This window comes from Chenopodium album, chromosome 16, assembly GCF_948465745.1.
Source record: "Chenopodium album chromosome 16, dcCheAlbu1.1, whole genome shotgun sequence".
NCBI lineage: Eukaryota > Viridiplantae > Streptophyta > Magnoliopsida > Caryophyllales > Amaranthaceae > Chenopodium > Chenopodium album.
The window spans coordinates 41,240,222-41,259,229 of record NC_137849.1 but is presented as its reverse complement, the minus strand read 5'-3'; the positions used below and the strand labels follow the sequence as shown (position 1 = coordinate 41,259,229).

General features: G+C 33.7%; 2 protein-coding genes across 9 annotated transcripts; both read left to right on the top strand.

Moving 5' to 3' along the window:
* The first annotated feature begins 463 nt into the window (after nucleotides 1–463).
* LOC145585349 (protein DETOXIFICATION 27-like) lies at nucleotides 464–6,522 on the top strand. The gene is made up of 9 exons (XM_081642055.1): nucleotides 464–832; nucleotides 1,900–2,441; nucleotides 2,699–2,785; nucleotides 3,029–3,085; nucleotides 3,178–3,416; nucleotides 3,501–3,619; nucleotides 4,417–4,503; nucleotides 4,617–4,756; nucleotides 6,290–6,522. The coding sequence occupies exons 1-8, from the start codon at nucleotides 548–550 to the stop codon at nucleotides 4,668–4,670; spliced, it is 1,470 nt and encodes a 489-aa protein (XP_081498181.1). The 5' UTR covers nucleotides 464–547; the 3' UTR covers nucleotides 4,671–4,756; nucleotides 6,290–6,522.
* Nucleotides 6,523–9,756: 3,234 nt separating this feature from the next.
* Nucleotides 9,757–17,748, top strand: LOC145586530 (arginine biosynthesis bifunctional protein ArgJ, chloroplastic-like). 8 transcript variants are annotated; one of them, XM_081643388.1, is made up of 8 exons: nucleotides 9,758–9,921; nucleotides 10,986–11,132; nucleotides 11,659–11,710; nucleotides 13,751–13,789; nucleotides 13,894–13,993; nucleotides 14,938–15,035; nucleotides 15,149–15,289; nucleotides 15,627–17,748. In XM_081643388.1, the coding sequence occupies exons 4-8, from the start codon at nucleotides 13,778–13,780 to the stop codon at nucleotides 15,792–15,794; spliced, it is 519 nt and encodes a 172-aa protein (XP_081499514.1). In that variant the 5' UTR covers nucleotides 9,758–9,921; nucleotides 10,986–11,132; nucleotides 11,659–11,710; nucleotides 13,751–13,777; the 3' UTR covers nucleotides 15,795–17,748. The 8 variants fall into 8 exon arrangements, with proteins under 8 accessions (XP_081499510.1, XP_081499508.1, XP_081499507.1 ...); XM_081643387.1 differs by having other exon boundaries at nucleotides 11,644–11,710; XM_081643385.1 differs by having other exon boundaries at nucleotides 11,633–11,710.
* Nucleotides 17,749–19,008: the final 1,260 nt, after the last annotated feature.

Sequence of the window (19,008 nt, the reverse complement as noted above, 5' to 3'; positions counted from 1 at the left end):
TTTGTTATAAGTTTACGAATGCATGGCAAAATTACATGCAAATCACTGAAATTAATGAATATATTTCGTTGAGTGTGAGGGATAGCTCAAGTGGTTAGAACTTTCCTTCCAATTCCAGAGAATCCTGGGATCGATTTTCATCATCCACCCTTGTGGTTTTCTAACAAGATCCCGACTATATTTTTCCTTAAATATAAATTAGAAATACTAATTAAAGTAGTATATGAATATTATAAAAGTCAAAGTATTGCATTTAAAAGAGAACCGGAGAATTATATGGATAGATTAGTGAAAGCTGTGAAACCATAGAAAAGCAACGTTGGAATATGTCCAAAAAAAAAAAAAAAAAAAAAAAATTGAAATATGTCAAACATCAAAAGATTGAGAACACTAAAGTACAAAATTTTGTAATAAACGAAAAGAAGGCCACGGAACCCGCCACTTGATTCGCATAAACTGATAAATAAACTAAATGCCCATTTGTTGAAGCAACAAACAAAACACAAAAATGAAGTTAGAAAATTGACAAAATCCCAGATTTCAAAGTATGAGAGAGGAGCAACAACACCCATTGTTGCTCCACCCCAATAACCCCAACAATATGGTTGATGGAAGAATCACAAATACAGATGATTTGATTGGAGAAGAGAGAAAGACATGGGAAGAGCTCAAAAAGATATGGAAGATTGCTGGGCCTTCCATCTTTTGCCGTTTTGCTATGTTTTCTCTTACTATTATCACTCAATCTTTGGCTGGTCATTTGAGTGACCTTGATCTTGCTGCTTTTTCCATTGCTACCACCTTTCTTATCTCCATTAGCTTCGGTTTCTTGGTATGATTTCTTTCTGTCTCTTCATTTGTCTTAATTTGATAAACATTGCTGCATTTCATGGTTTTGTATTGATTTTGATGAAATTTACTAAGTGGGATTTGTTGGGGTTTTTGAAATGTTTAAGGGTTTTTAGTTGATTTTTGTAGAGAGTGATAAAGGAGAATGATGTTGACAAGATTCGATTTTACATCTTGAAGTCTTGACCTTAATTCGATCCTAGGTCTTGGGTACCATGACTACCATCTACAACTTTACTTACCTGCTAAGCTAGCTGACATCCACGACTATATGTGATGGAGGAGCTCTGTATTATGTAGGTTACTATTCTATTGGTATTTATTTTTAAGGAAATTAGGTGTATTTAGGGTCTATATATGGGTGCTTAAGGAGGTCCATGCTTAACAAAAGAGTGTGTTTTTTGCATGAAGGTTGACGATGCCAATTGTGGGTGATTGAGGTTAATTAGGGACTCTTATTTTGTTTGTTCATGGTAAAAGGTTTATAACTATGATGATCTTGTGTGTAACTTAGATTCATTTTAATATACGTTCACGTCTAGCCTGTTTATTTTCACCGATAATATTTCATTATCTCCTACAGTACATAAACCTTGGATTATAAAGGTAAAAATATATCTCTCTAAATAACAATTATAAGTTGTTTCTCTCATACGGAGTATACAACATCTCCGACTCCTATAGTAACCATTTTTGTAATATTGGAGGTGTTAATAATTGTGTATAAACATGGAGGAAAATAAATTGTTGATTAGTTAGAGAGTTGTTGAGGGGATTTTTTCCCTGTCACATTATATTATTTATAGCTAAAGTGGACTTAATATTCAAGCATCGTTGTTCAAAGTAGAATATGAATTTATAGCATGTAAAAATGGTCACAACCTCATAAGCCAAATCCATATTTTTGTTATACAAATTTGATGGGCATGAGGACACAGGGATTGAGGAATACACTTGGGGAAACAACAACATTAAGATGTTATTGGAGCTTATGTAAGATAGGGAAAAAAGGTCTCTGTTAACTTTTAAAAATTGATTTTTGATGTTCAGATAGGAATGGCAACTGCATTGGAGACATTATGTGGGCAAGCCTATGGTGCTAGACAGCACCACATGCTAGGCATCTACGTGCAGCGCTCATGTGTAGTTCTCTCTTTTTGTGCAATTCTTTTGCTTCCCATGTTCATATTTGCCGCACCTCTACTGAAGATTCTTGGCCAATCAGCTGAAGTGGCAGAACGAACTGGCTTAGTGGCAAGATGGTTGATCCCCATGCACCTGAGCTTTGTATTTCAATTCTCATTTCAGAGATTCTTGCAGAGTCAACTAAAAATGGCTATTATTGCCTGGTCTTCTGCTGTGGCTCTGGGAGTTCATGCCATTATTAGCTGGCTTTTTGTTTATAAGCTTGGCGTTGGTATAGTTGGGACTGCCCTTACTCTTGATTTTTCTTGGTGGCTCTCAGTTTTTATAATGTATGGGTATGTTCTTTATGGTGGGTGTCCTAAGACATGGAATGGTTTCTCATGGCTTGCTTTTACTGATTTGTGGGACTTCTTCAAGCTTGCTTTGGCTTCTGGTGTCATGGTCCTGTAGGTATTTTGACTCATGATCTACTTTTCTATTTTAGCATTTGGTCTATGGTTTAGCTCTTCAGGATATGATTTCTATTCAGGGTTTCTATCTGAAACTAGTTAGTTATAGGCTTGACTGATATTAACTTCACTTATTAGTTAATTTAAATCTATCAATGAAATGATTTTTTAATGTTATGTTCTTTATGCAGGTGTTATAAGTCAATGAGCAAATAATAAATATGATCTTTTCCATGATTTTCAATGTTTTGTAGATTGGAAAATGTCTATTATCGGTTGCTGGTTATAGCGTCTGGGGATGCTGGAAGCTCACATGTTGCTGTTGATGCTCTCTCTATATGGTTGGACATGGATCCTTGTCATTGCTTTGCTTAATGCATATTGTTAGTCTAATCAGCTTCTCCAATTGTCTATGAAGTCGTGTTGGTGATGGAATTCGTACTCCAAACTGTCTAGTTTTTTATTTAATTGTAATTCTAGAAAGAAAACCAATGCAAAGTATAGAGGACTGGTAATATGGAATGGATGGAATATTCTTTTGAAAAGTGCTTGCCTAATTAGGTTTGGTGGATTTTCATTGACAGTGTGACTCTGTTTGGCTGGGAGTCGATGGTTCCTCTTGGAATACTTGCTGCCACTGGGTAACTTCTTGACATTTCCAATGTTCTTGTTTTGATATTGACTATAGAAAATGTAATGTCAAGTTCTGAATTATTTCATTCTTGGTGTACAGCGTTCGAGTAGCCATTGAGTTGGGAGCAGGAAATGTCAGTGGTGCCAAGTTTGCAGCCAAAGTGTGTATGCTGACATCTTTAATCATAGGACTGATATTCTCCTCACTGGTGCTAGCTATCCCAGACAGACTAACAATGATTTTCACACCTAATTCATCCGTGATTTCTGTTGTCTGCAAGTTAGCATATCTGCTGGCTCCCACCATTTTCCTGAATAGCATCCCTCCAGTTCTTTTAGGTGATTTGTTTTTATTTATTGGAAAAATGTATTGAACAGACTGTGTTGTTTTCATCATCTAACATATTCAATGATTTTCCTCAGGCATAGCAGTTGGATCAGGTTGGCAAGCGTTGGCAGCATATATAAACATCGGGAGCTATTACTTGGTGGGCTTCCCTCTTGGGATTTTTATGGGACGGGTGCTTAACTTTGGATACATGGTAAGTTGTAAACTTGTAATAGACTGTAAACTTAGAATTTAGACATGAGGAAGGACAGGATTATGGGGAAAACTGGTGATTGTATTAGTGCAATTAAATAATCGCTAAGGAGAATTACAGCCCAAACCCAGTCCTTTGAGTGGATGGACACTTTCAAGTCTCAACTACAAGCTAAAGCAATATAAACCCAACAGTACTTTCATTGTCCTCCCTGATATCCTCTCTATATAACGTTCTGACTTCCTTTCCTTCTATCACCTCTAACAAACTCTCTGGCCCCATCCTTAAGCTACTTCTAATAGACTAATTATGCACACCCTCAAAGCCCTTTTCCCCAGGGCTTAGCCTAAGTGTAACTAAAGTTTTTTATGCACTCCTATCTCCTATGTTGTCAAAATTTTAGCTTCAACCAATCTCCAAACTTGTCAATGGTGACAAGTATATACAGCTTTGAATGGTACTCTTTCCATTCCACTAGATTTGCCTCACATTCCTTTTTTGAATGTCCCATTGAGTTTGCTCCATATCATAAATGGCATAAGGGTCCACTACTTTACTCTCACATCACTACTTTGGTCACACCAATTCTTCGCTCATCAACTATATCCAACCAATACATAAAAAAGTACAGAGTAGCAATTCTTCTTTGGAGCAAATCCATTGGGATGGAGGGAGTAATAATAAATGGCTACCCTTGGATGGTATGAAAAATAAGGATAAATCATTTACTGATTAGAGTATTTGAGATGACTGACAATGCCCCTTTATTTTTCTTTTCTTCCCTTCCAATTGATCAGGGAATTTGGGCTGGAATGCTTGGTGGGAGTGTGATACAGATATTGCTTCTGGCCATCGTTGCAGTCAAATATGGATGGGAAAAGGAGGTACTGACTTGAAAATCTTGAGCATAAAATCAGCAAGTGTATTAAAGTGCATGTGATGTTATTGCTTTACGTGATGTTAAGTATCAATTGTCTGTGACCTTAATTGTCTGCAGGTTCAGAAAGCTCGCGGCAAACACACTTTTATGGATAAAGCTGTAGATGACTAGACATTTGATCTGCTCAATGTGTTTTGTTATCCATCTTAGGTAGCAGGTGCCATGGTTTGGCCTATGACTTTGACTATTTATAAAAGGTACTTTATTTCACTTATTTGCAAATGATCCATATATTAAATTTGTGCTGTCTCCTCACTGCTTCCCACTAAGTAGTTGCTATGTATACTGCTCTGTCAAGAAGTGGGTGAAAGGTTTGATTGCAGAAAGGCGTAGTTTTGGAATTTATATGTCCTCAATCTGTAAGGTCGGCTGTAGATGTAGTGAATTCCTGGATGCTGTGAATATTGTTGACAATAAATTAGCAAAATGAGTTTGCAACCACTTTATGAGTCAATTTAGGGGCACTCATTTTACATAGCATTGTGATTGTGTCATCTCCAATTAAGTCAAAGACTCGAACTAAGGCTAGCCTTGCCTGTTAAATAATAACAAAGTGATTTTTGGGCCATATGCGAGATGAATTGTGAAATTCCCAGCATTTAGTGAATATACCTATCTATCTTTTCTTAAGACAAACACTTTAGAGAGGAGAGGGGAGGTCCAAAGCAGGGGTAACAATCAACACAGTTTGGCGAGATCTTTAAACAAAACAAATTGTATCTCGTCCTCTGAATGCCAATACCCATAATACTTCTTTTTCTACTATTTAGAAATAAGATAAATGCTTATCTTTAGTTAAGTGGAAGTCTGACCCTTCACATAACGTTGGCAATGATTCCTGTCTCTCTATCTTGATCTTCAGAAGTTTCTTTGACTACAGTGTCATTTCTCTATGAGGGTAGTGGAATATAATGTGTGGACTTAAAGGTAAATGGAGGTGAAGTGGTGTATGAAGTTATAATATAGCTAAGTTGAGATAAATGGTGGTTGTTGGACCAATTAGTTAATTTAAGTGTTCAGGATGTCAAGAAACAAAAATACCTTAGTAATCTTTTCCTGAACATCAAGTCAAAACACGGATATTGAGTGAATAATTGGCATTTGGCCAAAATCATTTTGGGCTGGATTTCTGGCCAACTGGCATCAACACCAGTTTGGAAGAATGTACCTGGCTATGATGATATTCTAAATTGTGGATGTCGTGGATTCCCTTACCTATACATCTTCTGTATGAGGTGAGCAGCCGCATGGCTGAATTCTCTTCCTTTTCACCCTGTTCCTTGTGAACTCTGATGGGGTTTTATGATGCACCATATGGTTGACTGGCATTTAGAAATATGGCTAAGACTGGTATTCTGACTCTTCTGTGGTTTCACTTAACTGGATGATTTCTGCACAAATGCAGTGCACCCAAAGGATCCTTTACATGTAAATGCCTGATTCACCTGGGCAGAAGAATAATTTTTTATTTGATCCTAAAAAACCAAGGTTCGGCCTTAGTCAAGAAGGGAATGTGAGGCAATGAGCCAATGAGTGTGTTTCTGATTTGCTGCATTTTATTGATTTGATGTTATTATCTTTTCCTTCTTGCATTCATAAATCAACTTGCCTGTAGGAAATTGTTTCAAGGATTGCGAATTTATTACTCCTAATTGATTTTTTAAGTGTTGGTTTCATTATGTGATAGGCTAAACACTTAAATCTTTCTAATTGGGGTCTATCTCTTGCAGTCATGCAGAGCTGAAGCAAAACCGATGTTGCTGTTAGGGTGATTAAATGATTGCTACACTCAAATTCTTACTTAGACAATACGGGTACTAGTTATACATCTGCATTAGTATTCATTTCCTTCCAATCGTATGTTGTAACTGGTTTTTTTTTTGTTTCTTATTATTATTGATACTGTTGTAATACAGAGTATAGTTATGGGAAAATTGTAAAAAAAAAAAAAAAAAAAACCCTCCATAAGCTTCTTTTATCCTTCCATGAACTAGTTCTGTATAATGGCTAATAAGAGCATCTTGATCTGCTGCTCTCTTACAATAAAGCGGTAAAGGGAGTGCAGGAAGTCTTGCAGAAATTTTTAGTAAACTCGGTAAGTTTAATGCCTAGGACATCAATGGTGGTAGAAACTCTATCAAACTAGGTGTTTAGACTATTTGCCTTGTAACTAGCACTAACCAGAAGATGATCCAAATAAAGATTATAAACAACCACAATCCCGATGTTTCTCAGCAACAAAACAAGAAATGAAGTGATCTCCGCGTTTTGTACAACCATGCCCCCCTTAAACTTCATGATGTAAACTATGTTCCGTCTGCTAACGCATCACAGTGTTGGTGCATCAGCCTGCGTCCCCAATAGGCAATAACAGCAGACAAAACTCATGCATCAAAATTAATAGCGGGGAAGGCTGGCGAGGCAATTGATGGCATGGATGTGGAACGAGCTGTGGCCTATGTACAAAAGAACTATAAGAGTGCATGATATGCACCAAACACTGGAAATTGATTTTGGCAATCCTAGTCTAAAACATTTTGACATTCTTCTTATTAGATAGGCCATATGACGCAAAGAATTATTCTCTCTAGTGTCAAAACAACTTTTGGAGCGTCAAAGTTATTTCCCAAAAACTTTCGCTAAATTATGATGTTATATGTAATTATGTTATGATAATTTGTAGTGTTTTAACAATGTCAAAAAATAAATTTTTTATTTTATATTTTTTTATTTTACGATGTTGTAATGTAGATGGAATTCGACCTAAAATCTCTTGAATACCAGCTCTAAAACTTTAATCGACAAAAAAAAAAAAAAAAAAAAAAAAAATCCTTGAAAGTGTTCATGCTAGAATTAGATGTCTATGGACGTTATGGCTTATGGTCCCAAATGTCGCATAAAGTCGAAGTCGAACCCAATACTAAATTTTACATGGACTACATTATTATTATTCCAATTTATTTACTGTACTAGATTAGTAGTATCACTTTCAGCGAATCGACAGCATTTTAAAGATCATTGAAATATTAAATATATATATATATATATTTATTGAACTCGTTATCAAATCAAAGTCTGGATAAGTAAAAGAATATTATACTGTATATATTGTGGTGACTGGTGAGGTTTGGTAGCTTTTTTTAATAGTATGATTTTAGAGAACTTGTCAAGTTGTCATATTGGAAAATAACAAAAAAAAAAAAAAAAGTTCAAGATTATAAGAAGTACTACATCATTGCTAGTCATAAATAAAGTACAATATCATTGACATTATTTCCTGTACGTAAGTCCATATCATTCGATAAATGGATTTTAATAGAGAAAAATAAAGTAAATTACTTATAATTTTCAGTCAATTATAGAGAATTGATTTAATTTGATCAAAGAGTGAGCTGACCTGATGATAAACTCCAGAGTTGTTTTAGCAATTGGCTATTACGTATTATCTAGAAATTATTAAAACTTCTTCTATCTTATACTTAGGGCCTGTTCTCATTCACTAAAATGAGCTGAACTGAACTGAACTGAACTTATTAGAGCTGAACTGAATTGAATTGAACTGAAATAAATATTTTACAAGAGAAGGAAATTAGGAGCTGAACTGAACTGAACTGAGCTGAGCTGAGCTGAATTGAATAGAACTGAACTGAAAATAATTTGATGAGAACAGGGCCTTAGTACTCCGTGTAATTAGATTGTGTTATTCACCTTATTTTCAGCCATTTGAATTTCTAAAGACTAAACTTAAGGCATGTTCACATTTACTTAATTGAGCTGAACTGATTGGAGTTGAACTGAACTGAACTGATTGGAGCTGAACTGAACTGAGCTGAACTGAATATTTTATGAGAGAGGGAAATTAGGAGCTGAACTGAACTGATTGGAGCTGAATTGAACCGAACTGAAATGAAATTAAGTAAATGTGAAAAGGCCCTTATTCGAATATATTATGTTGAGCTGAACTTATACATAGGAATTAAATGCAAACTTATTATATGAATGTGCTTTCATTGAATTGAACTTAGGTGCACTTCACTTAGGTGCACTTCACTGTTGTATTCCATTCTTTTTTATATAATTATATTGTGACAAAATATATACATGGTGCTTAAAATATAAAGGTAGCACGTAGCAGGGTTTGTTGAAGAATTGAAAAAATAAAATATTATGTGAAAGTGATTGTGTTTAACAACTTATTTAAAACATAGGATGTAATAACAGAGAAAGATTAAAGAATGTGAAAGTGAGAGATTATGATAAAAGATAATAAGTTTAACACTATTTTTTATATGTGGTTGACCACACTGTTTTAAAATATATGATTGAAATAAAAATGATACTCGTAGAAAGTTTCTAAAAAACGATGTGTTTACTTAAAAAATACGATCGATTATTTAAAGTGTGCCAAGTACCAAAAACGAAGACAAATAATTTCATTTTTGGACTGTGGCCCTTCTCAGGTTTGTCACTAGGTGAAAGAACAAAAAATTTGTCACAAGTCACATACAAATGATCTAGAATGGATTACATTTTTGCAACTACTTGTATTAGCTTTGGTGCAAATTTCACACCCGTCACGAGTATTTACTTTATCTGATAAAGAAGGTTAGCGATCCACCTCAAAATTATATGACAATGAGAAGAATAGCCCCTTAGCCTTATACAGTGGACACAACTTTATTATTTCTTCAATATGAAATACACTTCTCAATACTTTTACACACTTTTAATGTGGAACAACACTTTTGCTCACTTGTGCGTTTGTTTATAACTCAACAAAAACATAAAAAATGATGAATAAGATAACTACAAAGAAACTAACTCGAACATTTGGGAACGCTTGCAATAGTGTCACACTATTAGGATTTAGGACTATTCACTGGTGGATCTAAATTTGAATCACAATTGACTACAGACCAAAAATTGTATACACAAGATCCAGAGATTGAACAATCACGTTAGGATCAAATAAATCAGATTGATAAAATTGTTCTAAAATTCAAACTGGACTGATTTTGATTATTTCTATGTTTTTGAATATATTTATAATATCTTGGAATCTATAACACTTATAAATATGCAAAGTTTAGTAACAGTAACTTTGTGCGTTATTACATTATCAGCCCCGAATTTAATGAAATGCCGAAATTACCCTTTGCTCCCTTATCTAATTGGTTGATGCTTCATGCTTGACAGCTTGAGTGATTTATCACCGACTTCCCTTAGCTCTCTTTCTTCTCATCTCAGAAAGAAGCTCAGACTTTTTATGGAAACAAGGAGAGAGAAAGCTAGAGAGAGAAAATATGTTTCCTTCAACAACAATGGCGATGAGCTCAAAATTACCATTGGAGCAGTTTCTGAGGTTAGTTTTTTTCTTTGAATTAGTTGATCAATTACCACTCCTCTCTTGTGAATTCGATTCCTCCAGAGGTAGATGAAATTGCAGAGGTAGCTACAACAATTTCTGCTAAAATTCAGAGGTCAGAGGATACGATTTATGGTGATTATGAAGCACCACAACTAATAATCAGCAAATCTAGAAATCCTTAATTCCGAAAAAAAAGCATGTTTTGTGCTTAGAAATTGAAGCAAATTTCAGCGATTAATCATCATTGTACTCGAATTGATAAAATAACATCAATAATCAGATAAATATCAACAAGATTACTATCATCAAGTTCAGAACGAATCAAGATTAGGTATGATAACATAAGTAAAAACCCTAAATTATGAAGAACGCATGAAATTTGAAGATATATACCTGATTAAGTTTGAATTGAAGATTAAGCTCGCAATCTGACTCAAATTAGTAATTCAATCATCCAATTTTTTACTTCTTCCTTAAACCTCCATTGCCATTTCGCCATAGATGAAATCAACAAAAAATGAAGAAATGAAACACTAATCTGAATAGAAATTAAAACAAACCCTAGAAATGATCGATTGTTCGAGATTGATTTGCTTTTCTGGGGGGATTGTTTGATTTGGGTCGACGAAGTAAGTAATAGAGGAGAGAGAAAGGAAAAAAATTGGGAGAAGGAAGTCTAACTATCAGAAGAATGGGGTGATATTCAGCTTCGACCTTTTCGTGATATGCCTACCACCACCGATTTCCCCTCCGTCACAGCTTTTCGGTAAAAAAAAAAAAATAAATAATTATTGATGTTGTTCATTTGATGGTTAATTACCCAACATTTGATTTATTTTTGTTGATTGTGAAATGGGGTAATGTGAATTTTTGTGGGTTTTTGAAAATTTGAGGTTTTTGTGGTTTAATTTAATTTTGTAATTCAATTTTTCTATATATCATCTCTTTAATTTAATTTTGTAATTGAATTGAGGAAATTTTAATCGGAAATAATCTGAGTAATCCATGAAAGAAGGAGTGTTGATGAAATTCTAAGAATTTTCGCCCTTTTGATTCAGGTTTTCTTTTTTTGTCGAACAAGAAAAAGAGGAGACATATTGCGATGAACGGCGGCAGGGGTACTGGTGATGGCAAAGTTTCCGGCATCAGACTGCCGCTATCTCAGGACTGCAACCACTTAAACTATAGACGAAACTCATAAACTTGTAATGTATTTTCTTTCCCTTTCAATTTGTTGTGGTTGAATAGAAAGATAGAAAAATTGCTCATTTCTAAACAATATTTCTAAATAGCAACTTCTTAATTCAGGCATTCTTTTTTGTCATTGAACTATAAGTTTTGAGTTTTCTTCTCATTTTGGTTATAAGATATTCATGGGTGTAAAAATTTCTACTTTACTTGAGCTTTGTCATATTTTGGGTGTTTTAGATGTTAGAAATTAAATTTTTGCAAGGACGTAGATGGACCCAGGAGAATTTTGATGTATACTAAGATTCTGGCATTTTAATATGGGTTTGGATGTATTTTGGATATTTGAGTAAATTTCTGCAGTTTATTAGGAATATTTGGATTTATTTTGGATATTTGAGAACAATCCTGCAGTGTAATAGAAATATTGATGTGTTGTGTATACAATATCTGTTTCCTTTCTCTTTCTTGTTCTTATTGGTTCAATTTTCAACCCTTCTCTTGTTCGTATTGCTAGCGATCTCACAGGTTTTTCTGCCGCAGCAGTTTCAGAAAGATGGAATTACTACAGATTGGGATGCTGTTATTGATGCTGGTATATGCTCTAAAATTTGATTTTTTGTTTTTAAGTTTTAATTTTTTTTTTTTTTTTTTGGTTTTGTTTTATTTTGTGAAGAACTAATTTCAATTTCTGTTCGTTCATTGGTGATTTATCCTTGATTATGTCTCTAACATTGATCAATTTTTGCTAAATTTAGAGGATTAACTAAGTAGGTTCTATAAATTTTCATTTCTTGATTGAGATTTTAAGGGGTTTAGGTAGATTTTTGTACTGTTTGTAGCGTGTACATTTACCAGAGGTGTAAGTTTTTATCATTGGAGTTTAGCAATGGAACCAAATTGCTGCCTTGATTCAGTCGCAGTAGCTTTGCATGTTTAGCATATTATGGTAATTATTGTTTTATTCTGCCAGTTTTCCATTGCATTGAAATAAGTGGTTATCTGCTGGTGAGCTTGCTTTTAGACATGAGATGCTATAGGTGATGTTTGAGGGTGTTGATTCTTGAAGTTCCAATTGGAGATTAAAAATTAAAGCTAGATTTGTTAGATTAAAAAGGATGAAAATGCATTGCTCTCAACTTCTCATTATACTTGGTTATTAGATGTAATTTTACAATGAAAGTAGGATGTTTTGATAATTTGCCAAAGTGATGAGGATTAATGTATATGTTAAATTTTCAAATGTGTGAGTGACTAAAGTTAATTAGTTTAAATGTATTGAAGGGTTTAAATGTTTATAAAATAGATTTAATGAATGAACACTAATCTCCCCAAGTTTATTCATCACTCTTAATTAACTTCTTATTTCGTATTACATGAGCCTTTTGTTGTTTTTATTAAATGAGATTATTACAATATACTACTCTTCTAGACTTTTTGTTCTCGAGCACTTCAATTAATTTACATCTCTGCTTGCTTATTTTATTTTCTTGATTGTATGTATTAAAAGCCTGCCAATGGCCCAATACTCATTAAAGCTTAGAGAGTAGTCATTACTTTAGGAAAATACAACTCATCACGATCACCAAACAACGTAGTCAATCAATCAATCAATCAATCAATCAAAGCCTTAATCCCAAAAGTGGGGTCGGCTAACATGAACCAAATTTGATTATTCCGTGTAGTCATCAACATAAATCTTTCTCCTCCATCCCTTACGATCCAAAACTTCATCCTCACGTAAATCCATGCACTTCATATCCTTCCTCACTCCTTCCAACCAAGTCATCTTTGGTCTCCCTCTTCCTCGTTTAATCCCTCCATGGTCCCACTCTTCCACTCTTCGCACCGGTGCACCCTCGGGTCTCCGTCTTACATGTCCAAACCAACGCAGACGATTCTCCCTTAATTTATCTACAATGCCCGCCACACCTACTTTCTTGCGAATAACCTCATTTCTGATTCTATCTCTTAAAGTGTTTCCACACATCCACCTTAACATGCGCATTTCCGTAACCTCCATCTTTTTAATATGCTCTTTCTTAGAAGCCCAACATTCTGTACCATAGAGCAACACTGGTCTTATGGCAGTCCTGTAGAATTTTCCCTTCAACTTTAAGGGAATGCTGCGGTCGCATAGCACTCCCGTGGCCAAACAACGTAGTCATGACCCGAAATTGAATATTGTTTATGTCATTTGTCATTTATGACTTTATCTACTCCTATAACAAATAATGTGTGCTACAAAACTGACAGAAGTTTCTGAAGTGTTAATGTTCCGAAGATTCCTCTTACTTGTAATCTTGTGAATAAGACGGGTTCCATGTTCTTAAAGTGTTTGAAAAGGAGGCAGACTTATCTGCCTAAAGTTTGTCATAAGATAAGAGAAACAATATGACCTTTCCCATAACAAAGTTAATCTAGGAGGCATAGATAAAAAAAAGGACACCCTACTATGATTGCGTTCGCAGGTGGGCATTACCTAAATGCCAAATCTGGTCGGGGGTCTTGATGAATTTAAGTGTACGTCTCTTCCTGTTTCTTTGACTATTTAGATTGCTCACTTATACTTCAGTTGCAACTATCTACATCAATGTTTCTGCTATTCATACTTGTTTTGTGTGTTTTTATACAGGTCTTCTTATATAAATCTTGACGATCTATGAGCAATAATGTACCCCTCGAATCTGTCAGCTAGCCCTGATACAACAACTGAGTTGTAATAACTCTAAAGTTGCTGTAGTTCTCACTCACTCGTTGTGCTTTGTTGAGTTCCAGGGGGAAAATAGGAGAGGATCGAGAGGAAGACAATCTCAGAGAAGTTCTCAAGCACTCTGCCCAAATGCTTTTGGAGCTCCGAACCTCATAATAAGTATTTGTGAGTGACTTCTTGCTTTTATGGATTTTTGCAGGATTTTTTTTTTTGTGCTTGTATGAATTTAACTGTATTTTATAATTATCCTTATTAATCTTTAGACAAAGATTTAATTGACTTACAAATTTCTGAACATTTAGGCTTTGTTACTATAAATTGAGGGAAAAAAAACAATTCTTTATTTTGTATAATGTAGCCATCAAGCTTATTACACTCTCCTTTTCTGGCAGCTCTTGCTAAATTGTTGCTTCTTCGTGTTTCTTCTGCACATCCTATATGCCTTGTTCTTGAGTAGGCTTGGGATGAAGGCATCATTGGCATTCCAGAATAATGGTGCTGAATGAATAGTGGGTTCTATGAATTGTTTTTGGGTTTATTTCTTAAGATATACTGCTTACTGTGCTTCCTCTCATCTTATGATGCTTTGCCTAATACAGTACATTTATATTTAGATTAGAGAAATTGGCTGCACATTATTCTTTTCGTCAAACATGATAGACAATGAGCTTGGTTATTGCTTATAGGGGTGTTTTAGATGTTAAAAATTTAATTTTTGCTTCTAGCTTCCTTCGAGCTTGTTTTTTTTATTTTTTATTTTTTATTTTTTTTAGGTTGTGCTTGTATGATTGTTTACTGTTTTTTTATAAGTATATACGAAGTATTCTCTTCTCCTTATTATGTCAAATTTGGTTATTAATTCAAATGGGTTTGGTGAATTAGTGAGTGAATTGAATGAATTAGTATGTTGATTATTGTCTTGTTGATTTGTATCAGTTCCTCAATTTGTGGGTTGTTTAGCTCTAAGACACTCAAGAATGTTTTAAGTTTTTCCTTTTTTTTTTTTTTTTTTTTTTTTTTTTTTTTTGCATTCCTCACTTTTCCAGTATTATAGATTTTGAATTTAATATGAAAAACTCTAAAAGTTTGCACATTTTCTTAAAATGCAGCAAGTCCAAATTTGTTCAACAATGTCGATTTGTTTCCATCACATTCCGGTCAAACTTCCAGGATTCAACAACAAAAAGGTCTAGATAATTTCTTAATTGTAAGATTATTATAAGAGTAAGCTAATAATTAGGTTGCTCAGTTTGGAAAATGATATTTGTACGGTGTCTGGATTACCCTGAATCATTTTATTTCAATACACATTTTAATCAGTTTTGCAGACTGTCTGGGTCTAGGAGGGAATTGACAATAGTCTCCATGTCGTCAGTTGCTACTGATGCGGTGAAGGACGTACTTGCAGCGAATCATATACCTGCAGCTCCTGTACTTATCCCTGAAGGACCGTGGCAGCAGGTTACTGATTTCCGAATTATATTTGTGTTTTCTTGTTTATCCTGAACAATGTTAATTAATTTGCAGCACATGGAATGGTACATGAATGCAGTTTACTATTTATATTATTTGTTCAAAAGTGTCACTATTTTATAAGTTCTTAAGTGTTTCATTGTACCAATTCGCATGTTTGTGATCGTAGTTTTTGAGGGGGCTGGGGGAGTGGGGTTAGCTAATTAGGTCATGCTGATCCTGAATATTGAGTTAAAAGGATAGCAAGACAGATTCTGGCGTCTATTTCCATATCTGAAATGAAGAAAGAAAAGCTTGAAATCTCAGTGTTTAGTTTCTTTTGTAGATTTCTGGGGGAGGTACAGCTGCGAAGGGATTCAAGGCTGCCGGTATTTATGGTGGTTTGAGGGCCCAAGGAGAGAAACCTCCTTACTTACAAATTTCTGAACATTTAGGCTATAATATGAATGCTATAATAATTAACTCGGTTTCTTCCTTCATTGTTTCATCATGAAGATTGGTTGGGTGCTATTATTGTTTCTACTTTTAAGGTTTTGTTCATTTCCTTTTTTTTCGTTATATTTCCTATACCTTGATTATGAACGATGCTTTAATTTCTATCTATGCAGAAATGGAGGGTGACAAATTATTTCAGAATTTTGGGGTGGTTTCATTTCAGTTTGGTAAAAAAATGGGGATTATATTCCCATGCATCATAAAGCTAGGGTTTTATTTATTTATATATTTGATTTAGATCATTCAATCTCTAATTGATTATTTTCTATATGAATGTTGGAATATCAGCTCCAACTATTGGAAGAGTCGAGAACACTCATTATTACCATCCTAGAATTGTTGCTCCTCAGTAAATTTTCAGTTTTTTTATAAGCCCCAAATTACTATAATAATGTTGCCATGTTTTTAATAAATACGGGAAGATAGAAAGCTTGCAAATTTAAACAAAGTTTTCTTATGATTATAAGACAAAGAGGGTTCTTAATTCATCTGGAATAGAGTAACAGACCTTCTTTTGATCTTATAATTTAAGTTTATATTGTGGATATTTAACCTCATGTAAAAATCCCATTTTGACTTTTTTTTTTTTAAAAAAAAAATGATTTCTACTTTGTTCGTGAAGAGAGTAAAAGGGGAAATGGGGAGATTGAATGGGATCTGAAGTGAAAAGGTTAATGGCTAGCGAAAGAGCAGTATTGAGTGAGTTCTTCGATCTCCAATGCCTTCCCTTTTTAGTATCCTTTTATTCTTTGGCAAATATCTTTTTGGTTCATTTATGTTTAGTCTATTTCTCAGGTGTTTTTTTTTTTTTTTTTTTTTATGTTTATTTTGATGAATTTGAATTTTGAGATTTGGGTTTTGTTTATTTATAGGTATTGTTGGAATTCTGTAGAGGGGAAAAAATGAGTTTAGTTGTGCAATTTAATCCAAAATGCTCATAGTTAAATCTGGTTCACTTTTGATTTCTTGATTATCCATGTTTATTTTGATTTGAGTCTCTCTATTTTGATGCGAGTATTAGTGAGCATTTGGGAAAACTATTACTCATACTTTATTGATTGGTAGCTAACATTAACATTACCTTGAATTGAGAATTTGTATATGCTTATACTATGGCTGAAAACTGTTATTTGTGAGCTATTATAAGCGAATTTATAGTGTTGTCTGAAAATTATTAAATCTGTTAAGATAGCTCAAAAGATTGGTATTTTTAGTGCCGTAGATAACATGATTCTTTTGCTAAGTAATTTGGTAAAGTTTGGACTAAACAATATGTTTGATTACATTGTAATTTATTTACTTTTATAATATAGCCTCCATTGTGGATCGTTGAGTCCATTCTCGTGTATTGATGTATTTTTCTTTAGAGGGCAACTAAGTAGGAGATGAGTGGCATATGATTTCTTATAAACTATCATGGTTGTATTTTTAGAATATACCTTACTATAAAATTATGATATTTAATTTAATGTCTCAATAATTTTGATGGAGGAATAGGAAGCTGAATCAATCACTGCAGAATTGAGTTTTTTCAGCATTATTGATATTTTTACTTCTACTATTTTTGCTTTTGTTATATGATGGGATTTCGGAAGAGGTCAAGAAGATAGTAGCTACCCAAGTTCAATGCAGGTGAAGGTTGGTCATGAAAAAGGCTGTGAGTCTACTTTACGAAGATTTAGGGGAAAGGAATTTGATATAGTTCATGAAGCAGCTCAAATCAAAGTAATACACATCTTTTAATAGAGTATTAGAGAACTTTGTGACCGTGTCTCATTCCTGCTCCCCTTCCAAAGAAAGGATTAATAATCAATGTGTTATGTTTGCATTTTTCAACTCATCAAAAGAAAGTCGAGGTCTAGACCGAGTATCTGCTGGTGGAAACAATTGATTGGTTTTGTTGGGTGTTAAACTTTTAATAATAAATTATGAGTACTGGATAATTTTTGCCACTGGTTTTTTAAATTTTTTTTTTATTTTATTTTTTTGTGAAGATAAGTAGGCAATCCATTACAGTGTTTTAGCTTAAGATAGCTTTAAAATGTCCTTGAATAGTTTCTTGCATTTGATGTTACTCAAATGGATATTCTAAGAATTTAACATTAATCGTAATTAGTGGCTATGTTTTTCCATTTGTATGAATGTACATTTTCAATTTCGTTATGTGTGAACACATTTTTCTATATAGCAACAGATGGATTAGCCAAATAGCATAAATATAACTAACCAACAAACAAGTTAAATAACCATACAAACCATGTAACTTCAATTTTTTTAAATTTGTTCATTGTTTTGTTGGATGAATCTCAATGTGTGTGCTAAGAACATTATGTAGAAGAGTATGATAATCAAGGGTCATTGTACTACCCTCGGCTTCTTATTGATGCTTAAGAGTTCTTACAAGTTATGTCGATATTTGTTCACTTTTTCTTGGGGCAATTATAAACTGATTGGTGTTTGATGAAAGCATATAGTTGCAAAATTGTTACTTTTTCTCCGTAACAAGTAGTACAAGGAAATGAAAACTTAAACAAAATTCAAGGTAGGAGTAATAGATACTCAAAATTGAGAACACAAAATTGTAGATGAGAGGATAGAGGTGAACACACCCAAAAATAACCCATTGAAAAAGGGGGGTGGAGGGAGAGGGAGGGAGGGAGGGAGAGAGAGAGAGTACTTATTAAGAATACTTATTAGAGTGTCATTAAGGAGAAGATGGCACTACATTTTAAAGTAGTCAAAATTACAAAAGACGAGTGAAATAACGAGAAAGCTAAAGGGAGGGAAAAAAAAAGAAATAGCAAAATAGGGGGACTAGATTTTGACAACTATATTTGGACACGCTTTTTTTAAATAATTAGTAAATGTTATTAATTAAACAGCGTGATTTCGTGACAATTAAGGCATCTAATTTATTAACACCTTTAGAATAAGAGTGCGTTCTATTCACTTGATTTATTACTTATATGAAGTTACCTGATTTTATTTGAACTTATTAACCCTTATTAAAACTTATTTTAGTAATAAATTGAACTTGGGTAACCCTGATAAGCTCTTATCACAACTAATTTAAACTTATTTTTTCTGAATTTATCTTATCTAAACTTATTAACCATTATATGAACTTATTTTTCCCGAAATAAGTGAAAATAAGGTCAACATAACAAGGCTTAAATTTTTCAACATTCTGATAAAAAATCATGTTAGATTCA